Source organism: Nicotiana tabacum, chromosome 17 (assembly GCF_000715075.1).
Source record: "Nicotiana tabacum cultivar K326 chromosome 17, ASM71507v2, whole genome shotgun sequence".
Taxonomy (NCBI): domain Eukaryota; kingdom Viridiplantae; phylum Streptophyta; class Magnoliopsida; order Solanales; family Solanaceae; genus Nicotiana; species Nicotiana tabacum.
In genome coordinates, this window is record NC_134096.1 from 124,369,945 (window position 1) to 124,394,715 (window position 24,771).

General features: G+C 36.2%; 2 protein-coding genes across 3 annotated transcripts; one reads left to right on the plus strand and one right to left on the minus strand.

Annotated features, from left to right (window-relative positions):
* Positions 1-457: 457 nt before the first annotated feature.
* Positions 458-844, minus strand: LOC142172092 (uncharacterized). Its single transcript, XM_075235864.1, has one exon. The coding sequence runs from the start codon at positions 842-844 to the stop codon at positions 458-460; it is 387 nt and encodes a 128-aa protein (XP_075091965.1).
* Positions 845-5,472: 4,628 nt separating this feature from the next.
* Positions 5,473-16,561, plus strand: LOC107772729 (putative LRR receptor-like serine/threonine-protein kinase RFK1). 2 transcript variants are annotated; one of them, XM_075235009.1, is made up of 24 exons: positions 5,473-5,874; positions 6,705-6,879; positions 7,449-7,520; positions 7,637-7,705; positions 7,788-7,859; positions 8,203-8,274; positions 8,373-8,444; positions 8,522-8,593; positions 8,698-8,769; positions 8,877-8,948; positions 9,037-9,108; positions 10,342-10,413; positions 10,553-10,618; positions 10,847-10,909; positions 10,994-11,041; positions 11,188-11,231; positions 12,146-12,531; positions 12,610-12,805; positions 12,908-13,048; positions 14,595-14,713; positions 14,958-15,168; positions 15,251-15,482; positions 15,560-15,710; positions 15,870-16,561. In XM_075235009.1, exons 1-24 carry the CDS (start codon positions 5,775-5,777, stop codon positions 16,257-16,259), a joined length of 3,039 nt encoding a protein of 1,012 aa, XP_075091110.1. In that variant the 5' UTR covers positions 5,473-5,774; the 3' UTR covers positions 16,260-16,561. The 2 variants fall into 2 exon arrangements, with proteins under 2 accessions (XP_075091110.1, XP_075091111.1); XM_075235010.1 differs by having other exon boundaries at positions 5,520-5,847.
* The last annotated feature ends 8,210 nt before the right edge of the window (positions 16,562-24,771 follow it).

Below are 24,771 nucleotides of genomic sequence, written 5' to 3' on the forward strand. Positions count from 1 at the left end.
GATGACGAATGTAACCTTTACTTGGGGATAGCAGCAATAAATTTAATGTACTTGCACTTTGTTCATATTCTTGGAGAGATTTAAATATTTTTTGGGCGTTAGCTGGTAGTTCAGTCCCAGTCCCAGTATATCTAGTCCCTTTATTGGTCGAACTGGAAAAATAGTGAGAGATCGAGCAATGAACTAGGCGTCCTGTGCCCTCGTTTGTGCGCACTTCAACCCTGAAGTATCTCCGTCATCGCCTCGTTAAAAACCTCCTCGAGAAAACCCAATTGGGACAAAACTCAAGTGAGGGAAAAAGAGTGCGACTTTGGGGACCTCATCCTTTAAAAGCTGAAGTACTTGATGTGTGTAATATTCCAGTTGTTTGGTAGTCGCTTTCCTTCCATTATTTCTAATGTGAATGACCCTTTGTTTGTTGTTGCCTTGATTTTATAGGGGTCGTCCCAGTTTGTTCCTAGTTTGCCTTCCCGTGGGTCTTTGCTTGCTTGTGTTTTAGCTTTAAGCACGTAGTCCCCGACTGTGAGTGGCCTGATCTTTTCCCTTTATTATAGTAGCATTCTGCTTGTTGCTTTTGGGCAACCATTCTTACGTAGGCCATATCTCTCTGTTCCTCGACTTCGTCGAGTTCCTGCCTTCTACTGTCATCGTTCTGGGGTCTGCTTTTGCGGAAGTATCTTAGGTTGGGCTCCTCGACTTCGACTGGTATTACTGTATCAGTCCCATGGACTAATGAGAATGGTGTTTCCCCTGTGCTCGTTTTTGGCGTTGTTCGGTAGGCCCAGAGTACTTCTAGTGATATTTCCGGCCACAACCCCTTGGCGTCTTCAAGTTTCTTCTTCATGATGTTCAGTATTGACTTGTTGGAGGATTCCGCTTGCCCGTTGCCCGCGCGGTGGTAAGTTGAGAGTATTATTTTGATATGCCATTTTTGATAAAGTTGGCGATCTTCTTTCCTACACATTGAGGTTCGCTGTCGCAGTTGATTACTTTGGGGAGACCGAAACAACATGTGATATTTTTCCATATGAAGGCGATCACTTCTTGCTTGCGAATTTGGGCGAATGCTCCTGCTTCTACCCATTTAGAGAAATAGTCATTTAAAACCAAGAGGAATCGTACGTTACCTTGTCCTTCCGGGAGGGGGCCCATGATGTCCATTCCCCATTTGATGAACGGCCAATGGGAAGTTACTGAGTGTAGGTGTTCGCCTGCTTGGTGGATCATTGGAGCGTACTTCTGGCATTGTTCATATTTTTTTCACGAAATCCGCGACCTCCTTTTTCATGGTGGGTCAGTAATACCCCACTCGTATGGGGCATCTGACCAAAGCTCGATTGCTAGAGTGAGCTCCACAGTGACCTTTGTGTACTTCTTCAAAGACATGCCGCGTCTGATTTGGGCCTAAGCATTTCGCTAGAGGGCCGCCATATGTCCTCTTGTACAGGTTGTTGTGAACGATGTTGTATCTGGCCGTTTGCATTCACAGCTTCTTGGCCTCTTTTTTATCATTGGGGAGTATGTCGTCCTGCAAATATGCAATAATAGTTCTGACATATGGGAGATGTCATTCCCGGTTTGGTCGTGAGGCCACGGGATCTCTTCTGATATCATTTCTCCGATTTTTTCTGGATTTTACTTGTACTGTGGTCAGTCGATGAGTCAGCCCGTTGATGTCGTCTTCGTCTTCTTAGACTTCGGCACAATATACATTATGTATTTCATCCCAAGTTGTTGGGGGATATTTCATAAGCCGACTTAATAATTTTCTTGTCGCCCTTGAACCATTTCTGCTTAGCCCATTTTGAAAAGCAGCTACCACAATCCCTTTTGATATATTGTACAAAGTCATTCTTACTCGGTTAAAACGGGCGGGGACTGTTTGATAGCAAATATGTCATTCACTCTTTCCTCGGCCTTCTTGGCCCTGGCATGGGCATTCACGAACTTATCGGCCATTTCCTCGAAGGTTTTGATGGAACACGTCTGTAGTTGCGAATACCAGGTCAATGCACCTCCCGTGAGGGTTTCGCCAAATTTCTTTACCAGAATGGAAGATATTTGTTCCTTGGCGAGGTCATTGCCTTTCAATGCGGTGACGTAATAGGTCACATGATCCTCAGGGTCGGTTGTGCCATCATATATTTTCAGATAAGGTAGCATTTTAAAGGTCTTTGGTATAATATGTGGGGCAGTGCTATCACTGTATGGCTGCTCGACGAACCGACCGACATCTCTCTTCGGCAATAACTTAGGAGCGCCCGAAATTTTATCGACCCTTTCTTGATGTTCTCTCATTTGGTCCCGAAGTGCCTTGTTCTTGTTTTCCATTTCCTCCATCCTTTTCAGAATGATTGTGAGAGCGTCGTCGCCTTCATGGTTAACAACATTGTGAGTAATACCTATCGTCGGGGGTGGAGGAGGGGGTTTATCATGTTGCTCGTCCATTGGTAGTGCAACACGGGTTCTCGCATTTACTGCGGTCGCATCCTGGACGGGCTTATGGAGGACGCTGGTCAGTGTATCAGTTAGCCATGCTTCAAGGAGCTTCTTTATCGCTGGTGGTGTCTCATCTCCCACGGATGTGAAGGCTGCCTTGCTAAGGGATTTTTGTGATGCTGTAGTGGAGAGAGGTGATCCACCTCGCCTAGGAGAGGCATTGGGTGTTGTATCTTCATCCACTACTTCTGAGCTTTCGTCGATGATGTTCGTGAGGTTGGTTGGGAGGTCACTCATTATTCTCGTTCTTCCTTCTCCGTTGCCTGCCATATTAGATTTATGCGTGCAAGGAGAAAAAGGTTCTTGTTTTTTTTTTTGTTTGTTAATAACCAGTGTCGATTGTAGATCTAGAAGAAACTAAAAGACTTAACTAGAAAATCCCCACAGACGCCGCCAAAGTTTTTGACCAAAAAATGTGACTTCCGGTAAAACTATTAAATTTATGTTATAATGGGTTAAATCTAGTTGTAGATAATAACTCTAGATGCTAATCTCGAAAACGTGCGGGAGATGGGGACATATCCCATAAATGATTGATGACAGTAAGTGCAAAATACTTTTAAAGTATGGACATTAATGGAGATATATCTAACAATAAATGGCAATAAATGACATTTAAGTAAATAAGGAGAATGATTAACCCAATAATAAATGGATTGGACGAATATTTTTCCTAACAATGATGAGTGACAGAAAGGTCCAAGGTTCATATGAACAATCCTCGGATCTAGTGAAAAAGGTTGGCAATAATATGAACAAGAATCTTTATCAAAAGGTAATCTTTGTATTTTTATGAGAGAGAGCAAATCTTGTTCTCAAAAGTATTCTTAACAAATGAATATTACATGCTTTTCTTTCTTTTTCTTTTCCCTTATATATTCAACACATATCCATAGTAAACCCTAATGGTATAAATGTAGGGAATATTCATAAGAATATTTTCTCTAATATCTTATTCTGAAAACTAGCCGTTATTATCCTTTACGCAGTGCATGATCTTGACCATGGTTGACACCTCAGTCACAAATTTTGCTACCTTCTGGTCGACCTCGAACGACTTTCCTTAATGTCATATTAGACCAAATACCATTAGGGTAGATTTTGGCCCATACAGGTTTAAATTCCATCAACGGGCTTCCATCCCCTTGATGTAATTATAAAAAAGAAAGAAAAAAAAAAAGACTAATTCTAAGCTCATAAAATATGTGAAAACATTTTATTTTATGAAAGATTGGATAGTCCGTACAGTCCTGTTTGTGTAGTATTATTTGCTTTTATAAATTGGTCTGGTCCTCTCTAAATAACATCCAATAATTTGATGCATTTCTGCCTACTAAAAGTATATGTTAGGTAGCTATATTTTATCATATCCTTAAGTTAGTAGTAGTTGTAAACCTGCACTGACCAATCTCACCCATTATTTTGATAGAAAATAAAATGTCCATATAAACCTAACTAACTTGTTTGCCTTATTTCAATATTTATCAATGAGAAAACCTCTACGAATAAATATTAGGGCTTACAAGGATTTTTCTACGCAAAACAAAATACTATGTCACTTTCATGACATTATGATTTAGTCATACTCAGCGTTCGTTTAAATCTACCCCACTTAATCAATAAGAATAATACATAATGGAAAAGTCAAAGTATGTCTTTTTTTCTTGAATTCACTCTCGTTAGCTATACATGTACTAGCTAGATTTTCAATTTCTTCTTTTTCATTTTTTTTAAACGAGAATCTACCAAAAATAGTTTTTTTTATTAAAGATCTGCATACATATGATTTCACTTTGTGTGGGTTACATACACAGAGTTTGTTATATTATTGTTGTTGGTATCTTTCTTCTTTTGAAAAATTTATTTTCACACCTAAACATCTGCGGCGAAAAAGGGTTTGGGAAGGAAGATTCAATGCAAATATAAGATTCTACATAATTAAGAGAAGTTTGAGATTATCGAACAAGGGTTTGGCTGTGGAAAATAAAGTTTGAAACTGATAATGACATACCACATAATTACATTTTGCCACACATAGTTTCAAATAATCATCCATATTCATACATTTTCAGGAAGAACGTTTTAAAAATAAATTTAAAGTAGAAAATGGATTCAATATTCATAAAATAAGAGATATAATTAATACTCATGTAAACTCAGTATCTTTCTTTAGTTTCTCTTTTAATTTCTCAAATGAAAATTGTACTGTGGGATTTATAATTCTCATATAATTTTCCACAGAACATTGTGTTCTTTCGTTTCCGTTAAACTTAACGATCTTATTGTTCAAATTAAAAGGCTGATAATACTTTTCCTTGACCTGAATAGTTTTTAATCTTTCTTTTATCTCTGATGGTAAGCAACCTCCACTTCCAACCAAGAGGTTGTGAGTTCGAGTCACCCCAAGAGCAAGGTGGGGAGTTCTTGGAGTGAAGAATGCCGATGGTCTATTGGAAACAGCCTCTCGACCTCATGGTAGGTGTAAGGTCTACGTACACACTACCCTCCTCAGACCCCACTAGTAGGATTATACTGAGTTATTGTTGTTGTCGGTCAAAGATGATGTGCGTGTCGGACTCACCCCACACATATTTAAATAAACAAATTAGTATTTTATTCATTTAAAAGAGAAAATGAACAAATGCCAAATGCTAGAGATTAGACATAATAATCAAATCAGTACCAGTGTATCCAATTTGGTAGGTGATGATCCCGCGATTAATATTAATAATATACAGTTTTTTTCCCTCCCGTGGAGTGCTTTATCTGTACCAGTACATACGACATCTTTTTTTCCTTTTTTGTACGTTAAAATTTATTTGACACAATTTCACAAATTAATACGACATCTGTCATATTAACATTTTATTCTGAATTTATCAAGTGTCTAGGGCCAGCGCTCAAAGATTTGAGAAAGCTCACGTGCCTCTGACTGTTCTCTAAAGTTTCAATCCCCAGATACGACATTTCTCTGAAACAGTACAAAAAAGAAAAAAGAAAAAAGAAAATGAAATTTCTCTGAAACAAACAAGACAACTTGTTCTGTCTAGGAAGTTGGTAACCAGCTAGCTAGCTCAATTTACACACACATTTTTTTATGGTACACTGTTTTGAATCCCTTAATTCAAAAGACTATAAACCAAAAAAAGCCAGTTTTCTGGCTCAATCTTTTCTTGGCAAAATTCTAGCGGTACTTTTTTGTCAAAATATAGTAAACATTAGTACAACATAGCTAGTCCAACAGTGAATATACATGTTTGGAGCTTGAGGAAAAAATGTTGCCTGCAAAAAGAGGTGTTCTTTCATGGATTCTTGCAGTGAACTACTACTTCTTGTTGTTAAATTTGGGTGAGTCAAGAGTTGCCCAAGAAGAAGGTAAATTTTGGCTGTTTTTTTTTAATAGTTGTTGAGTTGGGGTGGGATTTTACTACAGTCTACAAAGTCAAATTTGTGCAAGAAATGAAGAATTCCGAAGTTCTGAGCTTTTTACTTTTTCTCCATCTATTCAGCAAAATTTCTTGAGAAAAGATCAGTTATGAGTCTCTTAATGAGAAAAGTAAAGAGTAGAAGGCTAGGACCAGTTAAAATTTTGTATGGTAAAAGAAAAAATTGAGTCTTTTTTTCGGATGGCATGTACTTCCTTTTTTTACTAGGTTTGAGCAGTATCACTGTTAGTTTTGCTGTAAAGTGATACTAGCCTTTAAATGACTCTAAAGATAGTATCTTGTTGGATGCTTGAAATTTTGGACTTACAAAAAGGAAAAGACTAGTACTACAGTATTATGTTAAGGAACTAATACAATTTGGTGAATTTGGGGTTTCAAGTGATGCAGAATTTCACATGGATTCTGCACGTTTGCTAGGGGAACTTGCTGCACCTCTGTAGCCTAACTCAAAAATGTTGAACCTTGTGGGATCAATTACAGGATGAGAATAAATTAAAAAGGGATATTAGAGGTTTTTTCTAGCGAATTGCTCACCAATTCCAAATTGTTGGTGGGGGAGTGGGGTTTGCAGTGTTTGAAAATAAATTTTGTTTGGTCATATTTAGGGGTTTATGCGGGCACTGAGCAAATGTAGGAATTCTGCTTCCTGCCCTTGCATTAGACTTGCAGTTATCTCCACTTTGAATTATTTTGCTACAAAGGTTTGCATCATTCGCCAAATATTTGTTGTTTGACGTATTCTTTGGCAATTTGTCTCAGCGGACATTCTGGAACAAATTGCCGTTACAATGGGAGCAACACACTGGAAGTTCAATGGTGAATTGTGCCAGATTGAAGCAGTCAGGGTGACAACTGATCGACCAAGTTGGTCCGAAACTGATGTTAAATGCAATTGCAGTATAGGAAATGATACTCTCTGCCACATAGTAGCTATGTAATTTTTCATCAACTTGCTCGGCTTTAGTTTTTTAGTATTTCGTGTTGTTTGAAGAGCAGCATAGATGATTTGGAGAATGCAGCAACTAAGTTCTAAGTTACTGATATCTTGCCTTTACTGCTAGAGAACCCATAACCATGTTTAATTAAGTTGTAACCATTTCCTACATATTCACAACAACCTTGTATTTATATTCTCGGACAATTAAAAGAAACAAGATTATAGGAGGAAATTACTGATCAAACAAAAACAATGGAGGGAGTTTCATTTTGCCATATATAAGCTGTGCCTTTGCCGAAGACCTCTTTTATCTTTGTGGATTGAGACCGAATTATATTTGATGAAATCTTAGGCTTCCTGAGATGTATGGATGGCAACTTGACATCGTTGACTTTATCTCTTTTGAGTAAAAAGTAGTGATTTACATCATCATAGAGCGGTTCCTATCGATGCTTTCTGTTGTGACTGTACTTGGTTTCATTTTATCTATATAAGTATAGTATATCTTATTCAAACTGTTTTAGATAATTTAATTACATTGTCAACTCTTGAAATTACTTATGCAGTACTCTTAAGGGCATAAATCTTCCTGGAGTTCTTCCACCTGAACTGGTAAAGCTTCCTTACATTCAACAAGTGTAAGCACCTTTTGAATTCCATTGTCACATTTCCTTTTATTTCCCATTAGAATCTTATTCAATTCCCAAATGTTGATGAACACCATTAACTGAGTTCAGATTTTCTCAAATTTCAGTGATTTTGCATACAATTACCTCAGTGGTAGTATACCAGCCGAATGGTCGTCAACCCAGTTAAATTCTATGTAAGCCTCATCTATTATCTTATTAAATCAGCTGTTATGGATGCTCTCGGTCATCAATTGTAACTGCAAATTTTTGATCCAGCTCTGTTCTTGTGAACCGGTTGTCAGGGGAAATACCGAAGGAACTAGGAAACATTACCAGCCTTACCTATATGTATGTATCAAATCTTGATTATCTGATTTGATTTCTTATCTTCATTGCTCATGTAATTGTTTGGACAGATTTTAGAAAATATATTTTTTTTATTTTTTAAATATTGTTTTGCACAAGCTCTTTAATTAATAAAATTATCTTTCTTATAAGATGCAAGCTTACAATCTTTTATGCTACTGTTTGCTTTTTCTTTCTTTCTTTCTTTCTTTTTTCCTTTGATGCAATGCTGGACATGCTCTTCTTCATTACTATAAGAATCACCTCATTTTATTTTATTTTTATTTTTCCAATTATTTTCCAAAAGTTCAGCAGTGCACTAATCTATATGGCAATGTTTCACCAGAAACCTTGAAGGGAACCAATTCTCAGGCATTATTCCTCCTGAACTAGGGAAATTGATTAACTTAAAGACACTGTAAGACCATTCCTTCCCTTTTCTCTTTTGGGTCTGTCCACATGAGTTGTGATTTAAATTCCTGAATATACAATGGAGAAACACGATCACAATTTCAGGATATTGTCCTCCAACCAACTGGAGGGAGAGCTGCCAACATCACTGTCTGGACTTGTAAATTTAACAGATTTGTAAGCACATGGTTCTTCCATTATCCATTTAGCTAGCATCTAAAAACTATTTTTGACACTTTTGTTTCATAATGCAGTAGGATAAGTGATAACAATCTCAGTGGGCCAATTCCAGATTTTATCCAGAATTGGAAACAACTTGCAAAATTGTAAGAATCTGTCTTCTAATGCCAGAGGATCTTGAGATATCTTTGCTAGCACAATAATTTTGTAATCCCAAGTATTTATTACTTATTTTGGATAATCATTGTAGAGAGCTGCATGCCTCCGGTCTAGAGGGTCCCATTCCATCAGGCATATCTCTCCTCAATATGTTAACCGATCTGTGAGTACGGAACTCTGAAATAATGAGATCACTAATCTGCTTCTTTATTTTAGTTTATGGATCTCGTTACAGTGTGAAGACTTCTAATGTTTGAGTCTCTTATTCAGGAGGATTAGCGACATAGATGGACCAATGCAGGAATTTCCTCCTCTAATTAACATGACAGGCCTAGTGATACTGTAAGTTACTTTGTAGTTACTGCCAATTAACATTGGCATCTAAATTTTGATCGATCTCTTCTGAATGCTGTACTATCATTGGATTCAGGGTATTGAGAAACTGCAACCTTTCTGGAGAAATTCCTGGATATATTTGGCAATTGAAAACTATACAAACATTGTAAGTAGTTTCGCATGCAATTTTGCAAAATCGATATTCTGTGTTACATTCATTATCATTACATATCTGATGTTAAACCTTGTGTGTCCAAGTGCAATAGCCTTGAAAAATACTGACTATCAACTTTGAAAGACTTGGGGTCAGTGAACTTATAGTTGGTCCTCCGACCTGGTGAAAAAGATTCGGAGTTGCATAAGTATTTAGCTTACAAGCAAGCACTTCCTTCCACCAATATGGTAATCAGAAAGAACCCAAATGAGGGTGTTGCCCATACACAACAAGTGTAGATAAACCCAAACATAAGCTAATAGGATGAACCCCTCAATACAATGTCATTTCCTCTAGTTGCTTTCCACTGTCTTTTTCTCCATTAGTTAATGACTAATGCTGCGTCTCTACTTTCATTTCAGCTCTTGCTTATTACTTCCACTTTCATCTTAACTGACGATTCTCCAAAAGATTTGGCCCATCATCTTCTAACCACCTGTTCTCTATTCACTTATCAATATACTTACCATATCTCATCTGAACCCATGAGATTCAAAAGTTCTCCAAATCTTTTAATTTCTTCCATTCTGGGTCTACAATTTTCTATCAACGCCTTCATTCATGTCCAATGTTCTTCTAAGTTGGAAATTTCATCAACCACTTGTGGTTAAACCGAAGCAGTGACACTTTCTGCTCAAGACGTTTCTTTTCTTGGTATGAAGTTCATCATAGATGCAGGTTTTGCTAGTCTGATTTGCCATACAAAAAAAGATTTAGTCTGGCAGTACATATTTCTAATTCTAAAAGCCATAGATGCTGGTGCTGGAGTACAAAGGCCCAGCTTCCTAATTGGTGAGACTTATTTAGAGTTTGATAATTCTGGTTTTAATTAGATGGAAGTTGGATCATGCATACAAAAATCATCATAGATGTGACCCAGAAGCCATAAACTTTGTGAAGGTTGGCAGATAAGCTTCTATGGATGGGAAGATCTTGTTTAAAACTTTAACAAACTGTTCATCATATCCAACAGTTCATAATTAATTGTACTTGTTTCCTATCATTTGCCTTCTATCTTTATTGTAATACACCCTCTTCTCTGATTTAATTATTACTAAGGTACTATGACATTTACTGCAATACTAGTAAGGTTTTATAATTTATAAATGGCTCTCCTCCTATACGCATTCATGAGATTATTCTAAACAAGAGAAAAGCTTCTATCTTTTTTTGAATTTACCACAGTGATGTTAGTTTCAACAAGCTGGTCGGAATGATTCCAGATGACATAAGTGCAAGAACAACGCTTAAATTTGTGTGAGTATAATTCAATTTGGCTTTTGTTTTCGAAGTACTAGTACGATGACATCATTATTATTTTTATAACACGTATGAAAAGATTTATTCACCGTTTCCCACATTAATGGTTACTTACTAAGTGACACTTTTGTAATAGGTTTTTATCTGGTAACATGTTCAGTGGAAATGTACCTGACTCAATTTTGAAGAATGGAATAAATGTGTACGTGTAATATCTTTCTTGATTCTCTTTTGTCAAATATTTGGCTCTCATATGGGCTTGAGTATGAGGTGTGTTAATATTTCAATTAAATCATTGATTTTAATTTGGTATTTTTCTTAGTTCCACATTTTCTTTGTCATTTGCACCTTTTAAATGCTTGTTCATCGCATTCTGTCATTATAGTGCTTTTGGATTATGATCAACCTAAGAAATTAATTGCATGTACAGTGATCTTTCCTACAATAACTTTACTTGGCAAGGCCCTGACCAACCAGCGTGTCGGCAGAACACGTCAGTGAATCCTTTTTGTCTGTATCTCTTTCATGTTTTCAGTGACAATGTATCATATGGTTCTGATAGTAATTCCTCCGACAGGAATTATTACATCAACCTGTACAAGAGCTCTTCAGCAGTTAGCACTTTGTAAGATGCACCTTCTCATTCTTCTTAATTTTCCAGTTTACATTTTATAGCTAACAAAATAGAGAAGTAGATACTTTACTTTAGGAGTTAGTCTTTCCTTTTTATTATGTATCTAAGGTCAATTTCTCTCATGCTATCTGCTACAGAAGGAATATTCTTCCTTGTACAGAGGATTTGACTTGTCCAAGATGTAAGTATATTCGTGTACCTCATTGACCATTTATTCTCTCTCTCTCTCTTTCTCTCTTATTTCAAGTAACACATGAAAAAGTTCTTTACATATCCTGAAACTGCAATACGTTTTTCTTTCTCATCTTCCTTCCCTCCATAAGTATAAAACCAGTTATTTCCAAAGAAAGGGTGGGGTGGGGGGTCAGGAGTTAGAAACCTGAAGATTTTGGATATATCTAAAGAACGACATGCTGTGGAAAACAGTCATAGATGTGAAATATGGGGACAGTTGGTTTACTAGATATAAGAGGATTGTGGGATGAATTCATGATATACACACAGTTTAAGGTGGTAGATGGAAAGATTGTAAGATTCTGTTGGATAATTTGCAAGGAAATATATCACTCACAGAGCAAAAGCTAAATTTGTTTACTTTTGCAGCTTTTCCGGGAGACCTCTAATGCTCAAATAGGAGAACTGTTGTGTGAGACATTAAATTTAGGAGAACTTCCAAGATTAGTGGGTAGACATCTGGACTAGGTTGCTGTCTGAATTGGAGGAGAAGGAACAGGTCACAGAGGGAGAGGATTCTCTGAGATGATGTACACTTGTTTAAAACTTTAAATTTTCTGTAATTTTACATGCATTCACTAAATTCACTTTTACACTCACACACACTAAAAAAAATAGCTGACAGAGATTGCCTGCGAGTTAGCAAAGAATGCGCTGTTAGTTGCAAATATTTTTCATTAGGACCTACAGTCCTGAGATCATGTATCTACTGAACACTTTTTAATTAGTTTCTGAAAATGTGACCTTCATATGCATCTATCCATCAATATTTTGGTATTCTTTGCTGCCTATTATAATAAGAGACCATTGTTGTCTAGATATATCTCTCTGACCATGCAAGTACATTTGGTCACATGGCAGATGGGTGTTCCCTGCATGTGAACTGTGGAGGAAATGATTTCACTGTTAAAGAAAACAATAGACAACTTGATTATGAAGGAGATGCTCAGGTTGAAGGTGGTTCTGCTAGATATTTCCGCAGTAATAAGTACTGGGGATTTAGTAGCACTGGAGACTTCATGGATGATGCTAATGATCAGAATACACGTTTTATTGAATCTACACAATCAACAAACCTGTCTGAATTGTACAGTGGAGCACGGGCTTCTCCACTTTCACTTACTTATTTCCGTTATTGCTTGGAGAATGGGAATTACAATGTTAGTCTGCACTTCGCCGAGATAATATTCAAAGATGACCGTACATATTACAATCTTGGAAGGCGTGTCTTTGATATTTATATCCAGGTGCTTTTCCTGAATGATGAAGTTCTCTTTAGAGTTTTCAGCTGGTTTACATTCTCGAATGATCCTTTTTGATTTTAGGAGAAATTAGTTTGGAAAGACTTTAATATTGAAGAGGAAGCTCGTGGAGTTAAAAGGCCTGTGATCAGACGTTTTAATGCCACTGTAACAAATAGTGTCTTAGAGATCCGACTTTACTGGGGTGGCAAGGGCACTACCCGCATTCCTCTTAGGGGACATTATGGCGCACTCATATCAGCCATCTCGGTCGACTCGAGTATGTATCTACTTACCTTTTCTATCTTTGGGTGGACTTACAGGGATTTTCTAAGACTTTTACTTTTTCCTTCTCTTTCTTTTTCATTTTCTTTTGGTACAGCTTTCAAATTCTGCTCAAACGAGGACAGAAAGACTGTAATAATTTATGTTATTGTTGGAGTTTTGGCTGCATGTATCACGTTTTTCGTATTGAGCATACTTTGGTGGAAAGGCTATCTATGCAGGAAAAGGAAAAGAAGAGGTGAGCATGAGAAGTTTCTAAAGTAGCAATTCTAAATAGTAGTTAATATACCAGTGAATGCAATTCATTGTATATTCAGAAGGGATCAAAACACAAACACATGTTATTAATCATACTGAGGATCTTGATATCCAAAACCTTGTTTCATGTAATAGCTTAACACATTGATTAACCCAGGAGATTCATCATTATTGTGTGTGTATATATATTGTTTTTGAAAACATAGTAGATTAATTACTATTGTATCAAAACTAGATACGCGTTCAGTTAATGCTACAGAGTCATCTTCATTGTACCAAATCTTACAGGTAGATGAGTTTTAGGAACAGTGTAGGTTTTGTGTACCTTTTTCGTCATCTACCGTTGGTATGAATTTGATGTTTTTCTTCAAAACCTTTCCATCAACATAACAATAAGCTTTCCAAGGTTATTAATCATACTGAGGATCTTGATATCCAAAACCTTGTTTCATGTAATAGCTTAACACATTGATTAACCCAGGAGATTCATCATTATTGTGTGTGTATATATATTGTTTTTGAAAACATAGTAGATTAATTACTATTGTATCAAAACTAGATACGCGTTCAGTTAATGCTACAGAGTCATCTTCATTGTACCAAATCTTACAGGTAGATGAGTTTTAGGAACAGTGTAGGTTTTGTGTACCTTTTTCGTCATCTACCGTTGGTATGAATTTGATGTTTTTCTTCAAAACCTTTCCATCAACATAACAATAAGCTTTCCAAGGTTATCAGTGTCTTGTATTAATAGTAGTCTGATGGATCTGTTGTGCCCCTTCATTATACAACAACATACCCAGTATTATCCCACACCGTGGGGTCTGGGGAGGGTAGTGTGTACGCAGACCTTGCCCCTACCTTGTAAGGATAGAGAGGTTGTTTCCAATAGACCCTCAGCTTAGGAAACCATAAGCACCACAATAATGAAAATATAGACAAGAAGGGACAGGAAAGCATAAGCACCACAATTTAGAAAACCATGCCAATGCTAGACAAGAGAGGATTGGTCTAGTTGGGGGACCCTCCACCTCCAACTATGAGTCCGAAGGTTCATTTTTTGGTGCCTTTGGCAAGAAAGGAATCACATATGTTTTTGATGGCATTTCAACTCCAATCCATGCTCTTAAAGCTAAATGTCTTGTGTATCTATTTAGTTGGAGTACTCTAGGCCCTGTAAATAATGTTATTCCCCTTCTAGATTCATTGGCTCACTTACTCTAATTTAGTCCCTTTCTACTTTTGATTCTTTTGGTTAGCTCCCTGGGCAGGTTTTTGTTATATTGTAATGGAGCTGACATTGATCCTTTTTGTAACTTTGCATCTCCTTGATGCTTGCAATGAAGCAACTTATTTCATCTCATTAAAAATGAGTTCGGAGGTTGGATCCACAGCAAAGTTTAGGAGGGGTGGGTTTACTATGTCAGAGAAGAAAGCCATATTGATGCTAATGCAATGATAAGAGTTTGTTTATCACAAGAGACCACAAAACTCAATAACTCATCTCTATATATGTTTTTGGACAGATCTCAATGGTGTAGAGCTGCAGATGGTTTGCTTTACTCTAAAACAAATAAAAGCCGCCACTAAAAACTTTGATGCTTCAAACAAGATTGGAGAAGGTGGTTTTGGTCCAGTCTATAAGGTATGCTTATAATTGGAAGACTAGTGATTGTTCTTTTACCTGGACTCCACTTCATGATGCACCTCTGCCTACAAGACTTGGTGCTGTTTCCAGAAACATGTAAACCTTCAAAATTCCATTAACCCAACGCTTCTGGGGCTGAGCAAGGGCATACATATGTGGCTAAAAATTCATCTGCCTTTAGCTAGTTTACACTGGTTTGATTTTCTTAACCTGTGGAACCTAATGAATGGATCTGGTGTAGGGTCAATTACATGATGGTACGTTAGTAGCAGTGAAGCAGCTCTCCTCTCAATCAAAGCAAGGCAACCGTGAATTCTTGAATGAGATTAGTACGATTTCCTGTTTGCAACACCCGAATCTTGTTAAGCTTCATGGGTGCTGTATTGAAGCAGATCAGTTACTGCTTGTATATGAATACTTGGATAACAATAGCCTTGCTGGCGCTTTGTTTGGTAAGTTTTCCATGTCGTTCTCTTTATGTAGCATTCCAGTTATCTCAGGTCAAGATTTTCAGTGGTGAATTTTATGGTTCAGAGGACAGCCGATTGACACTGGATTGGCCTACAAGGTTTAGGATCTGTCTCGGAATAGCAAAAGGTCTAGCTTTTCTACATGAGGAATCAAGCCAAAAAATTGTACATCGGGACATCAAAGCTACCAATGTGCTGCTGGATGGGCAGCTAAATCCGAAAATATCTGACTTTGGACTAGCTAAACTTAATGAAGAAGAGAAAACCCATATTAGTACTCGAGTTGCCGGAACAATGTAAGATCACTTCATTTCTAGCAAGAAGTCTAACATATATTTTGAGTTGACATACCTACTCATCTTAACACTTGCAGAGGATACATGGCACCAGAATATGCGCTCTGGGGTTATTTGACCGATAAAGCAGATGTTTACAGCTTCGGAGTTGTACTTCTGGAAACTGTCAGTGGAAAGAACAACAATAACTACATGCCGAGCAACAATAGCATTTGTCTCTTAGACTGGGTAATAACATCTGATCCCCGTTTGCTTGCTATTTCTCCATTAACAAGGGTCAGCTTAAAAGTTTGCATGGTGAAATAAAGTTCTTACCTTCTTTTTTCTTCATCTTTAATCTCTTTTGTTGAAGTTATTAGCTGCGCCTAAAAAGCTACACTATTACAGGCCTGTAACTTGCAACAAAGTGGGAGTATAGAGGAGCTCATAGATCAGAGATTGGGTTCTGATATTAACAAACAAGAAGTGGAAAGAATAGTAAAAGTGGCACTCTTGTGCACTAGCGCCACTCCCTCACTCAGGCCTATCATGTCCGAGGTAGTGGGTATGCTTGAAGGACGAATATCCATTCCCGATGAAATTCCAGAGGCAAATACATATTCTAATGATCTGAGATTTAAAGCAATGAAAGATTTTCATCAAGAGAGGCAAAAACAGAAGTTAACTGGAAGCCAAACTCAAAACACCATGACCATACAGACTGACATGGGTTCTTCTTCTACATCTACTACTAATCTCTTCGATTCAGTCCAATTTCAGGATCAAACAGACACATAATTTCATTTCATTTCATATCTTGGCTGGCTCAATTCCTGCTTGTTGCATACTTGAGGTACTTCACATTGATTCAGGACCACCTTTGCGGGTATTTATACTTGTAATTAAGCAATTTGTTCAAATGTTTATAGCAGGCTTGCTGTACAATGTAAATACAGGTTCCAGTTTTCAGACAAAGGATGTAACACTTCTTTTACCTTTCTTATAGGAGTAGTAGGTGCTCATATGAATGCTAGGTTTCTAGGACTGAATATTTTCGTCTATATTTTGCTTCTGTTTACGCATCGTCTCTTTGCGTTTTTAACATTGCAATGTGTTAGAATGTAAAAATTTCACGCTGGGAATTATTAATATTATATGTTGCCAGGACAGTGACGTTTGGACTGGCTATCCACCCATATTATCCATTAAAAAATGGGTTGAATAATGAACTTTTTAAAAACGGGTCAAATATGGATAAGAACCATATTATCCACTTAGAAAATGGATAACCAATGTATAATTAATGAGTTTAACTTTTATATTTGTAAATTCTCATTTTGGGGTTTCATCAAATTTGGAAGATTAAGAATTCTCCTAAAAGTGATCATATTCAAGAAGCCATGGATAATATAAATATCCATTTAACCTATTTTTTATTCGTATTAAATATGCATCAATTCAGGTAATTTATTTGTTTTAGCATTACTCGTTTTCAACTCACCCACATCCGACCCGTCTCGTTGGTTTGCCAACCCTATCATTAAGCGCTAGGCTTCTAGCATTACTTCTAATGAAGTTGAGCAGGTCACCGTCTAATAGATGTTATGACGAAAAATATTTCATTCGAAAAAATATTTTCAAGAAAATAAGTGATTCCTAGTGTTTGATGCCAAAATATTTTATAGAGAACATTTACCACCAAAAGAGAAAATGACTTTTCTTACTTTTTGGCGTAAAATCATTTTCCTTCAAAATTTCCTTAAATACTCAAAAATTTCATCAAATTTGTTAATATTGGTATAATCTTTAATGAATGTTTTTTCAGAAAAAAGATTTCCCTCCTCCAATAAAACATTGGAAAACATTTTTCAAGAAAATATTCTTTAAAAAGTAATTCAGTTTTCGAAAAATAGTTTATGAAAAATGACTTATGTCATACTAAACACACTAGAAATTAGTTTGCTTTTTGTGCGTTTTGCTATATTTCCTTTGATTGCAAGTCCTGGCCACTTGAAAGAATGCAAGGCATACAAATTAGTATACACTGTAGTCTTTTTGAAAGGAAAAAAAAATGAAGACCAAAGGCTGGATTTGCCTCCAATCTTATTAGCCAACCAACAAAAAAATGCAAAAAAGTACCAGAAATCATCAAAAATTGAAAAATATTTAAAACATTCAGTGTTTGGTTACTTATTTTTAATCCCATATTACTAATGTTTACCCAGTATTTATAATACTTTTGAATTGCTTTTATCAATGATTGCTGCAACCATTTACAATTATATTAAACGATAATCACAATAAGAAAATTGTCACCCAAAAATGATTGAAAAGTTACTTTTATATGACGATTATTGCTTTCTTTTCTACTAAAATCCATGTGCCCCAGGCAACTTGGATTTTTTTTTTTGGGGTCCGAGCAACTTAACTTGAAGTAAACAAAACTATCAGGACGTAGATATAAACTGTTTAATTATATAATCAAGTTGATGTAAACAAAAGACAATCAACTGGAACCATACTTCATGATATGTTCTATATTATTCAACACGGAGAGTCTTATGGTAAAAAAGTCACAATTTAAACTACGTGTCTGTGTTTAATGCTCTCCTAAGCATTACTATTTACTATGAGTGTTAAGGGGCCGGGCCGGGTTAGAGAAAAAGAAGACCAGCCGGTCTCGGTACCGGTTACAAATTATCGGTCTTACCGGTACGGGGCTTAGTCGGTAAAAAATTGAACCGGAATGGTATCGGGCTTAATGGGCTGGGCCGGTCTTTTTTTTGGGTGTATTTTGTATAACAATCGTAATTTATATTACGATAAAGTAAAAATATAAAATACTAAAAACTAACTTATAAAAAGAATATTTGAATAAATTTCAAAGGCTTTAAAAGCCTTATATTTGAAATTTTGAATAAAAACTTCAAAAGCTTTAAAAGCCTTATATTTGAATATTTCATTAAGAATTTAATACAATGAACATGAAAAACAATTAACTTATAATTTGCAAGTTCTTTTTTTTATATATATTTAAACTTGCAAATTAAAGTTTAAATTTTACAAACATAAATTTTAAAAAAAAAATCAAATTTGAATTATTAAATTGTCACGATCCAAAATCCACTATAGGTCGTGATGACGCCCAACATCGCCGTTAGGCAAGCCAATGGTGAACCATCTAAATAATTATTCATTTTATTACTTTGAAATCATAAGTTTTATTAAGTAAAGGAATTTACGCAATGAAAATCATAGGTACATACATATTTAGTAAGATATAAGAATAAAATATGACAATATTGTGCAAATCCATAAACATCAACTAGAATATCCCAAAATTCGGTATCAAAAGTGCATGAACATCTACTAGGAAGTACAATAACAGTACAATATTTGTCTGGAATACAAGATAGACAGGATAAAGTAAATAATTATGACGGAAACTCTGTGTGCTGTGAATCGTAGCATGGAATGCAGCTCACTATAAAGTCCCCTCGGCAGTTGCGCCTACGTGCCCAAATGACCACCAAATAAACATGTCAGATCATGCACATTTAATGCAGAAGTACAGAATGAGTATGTAAATCAACGCGTACCTAGTGAGTATCTAGCCTAACCCCGAATAGGTAGTGATGAGGGGTCGACATTGACATTTACTAGTGGTCCAGTAAATCAAATATAATAAAGTAGACAAGTATGAAACATGATAAGTAAACAATGAGTACAAATATAGGCAAATAATACGGTCTACAACTGAACAATGAACACAAAGTCCTCAATTATCGGATACCTCCTCAAATGGAATACGTAATGGTCAATACCAAATCAACGATCACATCTCTAAGTCAGGAAACTCATAAGTATGCAAATTCCTTATCAAGTATTTTGCATGATTCTGCCGAGGCGAGCGGGCCGATCCCATAAGAATGTTTCATAGAACTGCCGAGGCAAACGGCCCGATCCCATAAGAATATGATACATGATACTACCGAGGCGAACGTCCCGATCCCATAAGAGTGTGTTATAATATTCTGCCGAGGCGAACAACCCGATCCTATAAGAGTGTATTACAATATCCTGCCGAGGCGAATGGCCCGATCCCATAAGAGTATGAAGCTTTTATAGGTCTATGACCCCACTCACGAATAAACGTGTGAGTAATGGAGTTCAAGAGAAACTTTCCGATGAATACGCATAAATGCGGGAGAAATCCGTAAGAGAAGTACAATTTCTGCGGCTAATCAAGTAGCTCGTCAAATATCTAAAATAGCGAGTCCATTACTCTACACGAGTCTAGTCTCAAGTTATAATACGGATTGAAGTAATCAAACAGTCAAGAATAACTCAAATAGTACAATTAAAGTATGGCGTGAGTCTAAGTCTATCCGGACATAATAAGGACTTCTAGCGTACAAACGGACACTCGTCACCTCATACGTGTGTATCTCCCACAATGTGTAGCACATAATAAATATAACACTTACGAGGTAAATTCTCCCTCACAAGGTTAGACAAGAGACATACCTCGCTCCGAAATTCCATAACCGGCTCCAACACATCTCTAACACCTCAAGCCGATTCCCATTGATCCGAAACTAGCCAAACAACTTGCAAACCAATAAAAATATACTCCAATACACAATTTTCAACTCCGCTCGAAAAATCAACAACGTCAACCACAAGCTCACATGCCCGATTTCTGAAAATTTTCGAAGATAAATATTACCCATAGCATCACGAACTCAAATATATAATTTATTCCTAATTCCGCGTCCAATTTCGTAGTCAAAATCTAAAAATACCATTTCTAGGTCTTCTACCAAAAATCTCACATTTTCCACTTAAATTCTTGAATTTACAAGCCTAAATTCGTGTATTTAACTCATAACGCGTAGAAATCACTTACCTCATGATTGATGATGAAAATGACGCTCTAAAATCGCTCCAAAGTTTGTTCCCATGGAAAAAATGAAGTGAAATGAGCCAAACCCCCGATTTTAAAACAACAGTGCCCAACCCGACCTTCTTCGCGAATGCAGCAAGTCCCCTGCGTTCGCGAAGCACTACCAGCTTCTGCTCCCCAATTCCTCTAGGCGAATGCGAGACAGGGCCGTGAACGCGAAGCTTTACCAGCCTGCCCATCGCGAATGCGGTTGTACATTCGCGAACGCGAAGACCAAATTCCCCTAGCAGGCCAGCTTCTCTTACGCGAACGCGACCAGGTGATCGCGAACGCGGAGCACCACTGCCCAACACTTCGCGAACGCGTAGAACAAAAGGCCCCCAACTCAAATCCTTCTTCGCGAACGCGTGAGATCTTTCACGTTTGCGAAGAACAAAACCAGACACCAGCACTAGCAGTTGCAAAACAAGGAAAAATGATCCGAAATCACATCGAAAATATTGCTTCCCAATGAGTGACGGGTGTCTCCTAGCTGTTGTCTTGCTTGACTAAATGCGCTCTCTGATGCAATGGTTAAAATTGGCACATTTAGCACGTCCCGAGCCATTGTCGAAAGAACAGAAAATTACTTTTATTTTCATGCCATCATGTCAACGGTGAAAATTCCTTTGTGCGAGGCTCCGTTTGCTTTTGCAAATAGAATTGAAGTTCATCAATGTTCCTGGTACTGGTTTGAGTAGAAGGAAATATAGACCAAATATTAAAACCATCAAGGCATTCATCTTCATTCATAGTAGCAGATGTTGAAATAGAAGTAGTACAATAAAAAGTGGGATTAATATTTTCTACATTATTAGCAGCATTGGCAATTAAATTTGCATAATAATTATATAATTGATGTAAATAATCATTTAGCTTGTTCATACAACAATATATATCTGGGATTTCAATTAGTCCAATCTTCATATAAGTATATAAAGCATTGATTAATTGGTTATAATTAGACATTTTAATAGAAGAATTTAAAATAACACCAATTAAGTAAATATGAGGAATTGAAAAGAAATATTTTTTGAATTTTACTTGCATTTTTTCAACAGTACCCTTATATTTTTCTTTCTTCTTGAAATCGGAGAGTAGAAGAGAATATGTACCATAGTAACAGTAGGGTAATAAGCTCAAGAAAACTCAACATTAGCTATAACAAATGTATATAAAAAATTAACTAACATCATTAATAGCCTCCCAACTATTAATTGTTAATATACGGTTTGGATCAAAATAATTTGTATTAGCAACTTCAATCATAGGTAATCTATATTTGTAGCAATATCTTAAAAAGAAGTATGTATAATTCCACCTAGTAACAATTTTATCTGGCATGAATCTGGGGTTAAGGTTAAGTTCGGTACACTTAGCCTTAAATTTCCTAATTCTAGATTGTCTTTTATTTCCTTGAATAACACCAACTGTTGTGCTAACATGAGTAATCTTAGTCAAAAATAAATCAAGGCCATTTTTAACAATTAAATTATAAATATGACATGCACACCTAGCATGAAAGATATCATCAAGTGGTGGTTGCAAATGCAAATTTAATAGTTAAATAACAACATTATTGTTAGAAACATTATCAGAAGACATACACAATACTTTTTTATTAAGATTGTAAATTGCAACAACTTCGCAAATAGTAGTACTTATAAAAACAACAGTATGACTCTGATCTTCATCATATTAAAAGCGATAATACGTTTTTGCATACAAAAATTATCATCTATCCAATGATATGTAATTGTCAAATAATCATTTTTATTAACAGCATGGACAATATAAGAAGTTAGAAAAACTCTACAAGGAAGGCGGTCGAACAAATAACGTATGTATGTTTTGATATTGTCCATGAAACCTAAAGATATCAGATCTACAAGTACTTCTAGGGATACCTTTAAATAAAAGATTATACATCCTTTGAATTTACAAAATAAGATATGACAAAGAAGCAAAAGAAAAAGGTAGACAACCCAAAGCAATCATGTTTGCTAACTCCTCACGGTCCTTCATTTTATCATATTTCAAAAGCCCTCGAGTACTAGGGTTTAGAGTTCCTTGATTTTCATATAAATCATAGCCCAATTCTATAGGATGAGTAATTCTCATATGTCTACTAAATGTCACAGTCCTCCCTAAATTTTCTCTAGTCTTTTGTTTAAAATCATCTTTACAAATTTAACATCTAACTCTATATGAGTTCTCTATTTCCTAAAAAAAAAATCCAAACTTTACTTCTCCTTCTCCAATGACTAGTAGTCGGGGCCACATGTAGTCTACTACTAGTGCCACGACCACCACCCCTACTACCACCTCCAACACTGCTAGGTGTAGGTGGTGTCTCATCTTCAATTTCTAATTCATTATCTTCTATACCGTAATCTTCCTGTAATTGTTCATAATCTATATTATTATTAGGTGATATTTCAGAAACATGAGTAAAGTCATTTAAATTACTACCAGAAGTTGAAGTAGCACCTCTTTTTCTATTTCTACGTTACCCCGATTAGCAACCTTATTACAAACTCGTTTTGCAGCATTAACATATTGTGAAAATTTAACTACTAATAAAAATTAAATATGCAAAAATTAATTATGTTTATAAAATATTAAATAAGAGAAAGAGTTGGAACGAGTGGACCGAATTTTGCTATAAATTGAATACTTGATGTATTTTGAAGTCTTGAAACTGAATTTTTGCAACTCCGATGTTACCACGAATAAAATTCAATTGTTCAAACAATACCAAAAATAAAATTCCAAAAAAAAGACACAAATAGTGGATAGCAATTTAGTTGAAGAATGAGAGAATGACAATTAAGAATTTGGGTTTGAGAATTGAGAGATGAGTGAAGAAAAAAAGATTGGAAGGGGGGAGGGGGAGGGGGAGGGGGGGTCTATTTATAGTTTTTCAAAAGCTTAAATTAGTAAATAATAAAATTGTTAATTTTTTTAAAAAAATCCCCAAAAGGCCATTTTTGCAATAAAGGTCGTTGGGCAATGATCAAAATGAGAGCTAATCGTTGCCAACAGTCAAATGTTTCAAAAAATAAAAATAAATTAAAAACTAGTCATTGAACCAGTTTGAGTTCTATTTATAATTTTTCAAAAGCTTAAATTAGTAAATAATAAACTTGTTATTTTTTTAAAAAAAATCCCCAAAAGGCTAGTTTTGCAATAAAGGTCGTTGGGCAATGATCAAAATGAGAGCTTACCGTTGCCAACAGTCAAATGTTTCAAAAAATAAAAATAAATTAAAAACTAGCCATTGAACCAGTTTGGGTTGGTCCGGTCCACCGGTTCAAACTTGACAAGAGAGTGCCAGTTTGGACTGGTCCGGTTAACATGTATCCAAATTGCCATCGGGGGAGGGGGGATGGGTCTATTTATAGTTTTTCAAAAGCTTAAATAAGTAAATAATAAAATTGTTAATTTTTTAAAAAAAATCCCCAAAAGGCTATTTTTGCAATAAAGGTCGTTGGACAATGATCAAAATGAGAGCTGATCGTTGCCAACGGTCAAATATTTCAAAAAATAAAAATAAATTAAAAACTAGCCGTTGAACCAGTTTGGGTTGGTCTGGTCCACCGGTTCAAACATGACAAGACAGTGCCAGTTTGGACCGGTCCGGTTAACAGGTATCCAAATTGCCATCGACACAAGCTGGTTCAATGGTCAGCCCACCCTTGTCTGGCCCTTTTATCACCGGGTCGGTCCGGTCAAGAACCGGGTTAGTCCGACCCGTTTAACAAGTTTACCATTTACTAAACTTAGGCCTTACGTCATCTTCTATATTTTTTCCCCTCAAAGAACTCCAAAGAAATGACAAACTTATACTTAAAGACTTCATAATAAATGTGTGCTTATAGGGAAATAAATTCAGTTCACCAATTTATTTTAAGGGACAATACATAGGAACCTCTTGAACTATGTGCTTTTTTCAATCTGACACTGGAACATTGCGGGGGTCCTACCGTCCTAGTACCCCTTAAACATTTACAACTCTAATTATTAGACCTTTTTCATATTTTTTGGCGCCTAATGCGGGTTCACGAAAATAGAGCGCGTGAGGGCTCAAACATTCTGCCTTAAACCAATGCATATTGCCACGTGGACTTTCCAACCTTGACTAATCGGTATTTGCTCCAATCCCTCCATAAATACACCTTTCTTTTCAAATAGACCCACCCCCATTGTTGCTCAACTCATACGAGTTTTTTCATCAAAATCAGCTACCATTGGTACGCCATTCTACTTTTTCAATTTCCATCTTTACTTATTATCTTATCTTATAGCTTTTATTATTTATTTTGTTGGTATATAGGTTTGAACCCTGATGGTAAAGTGGGTTGC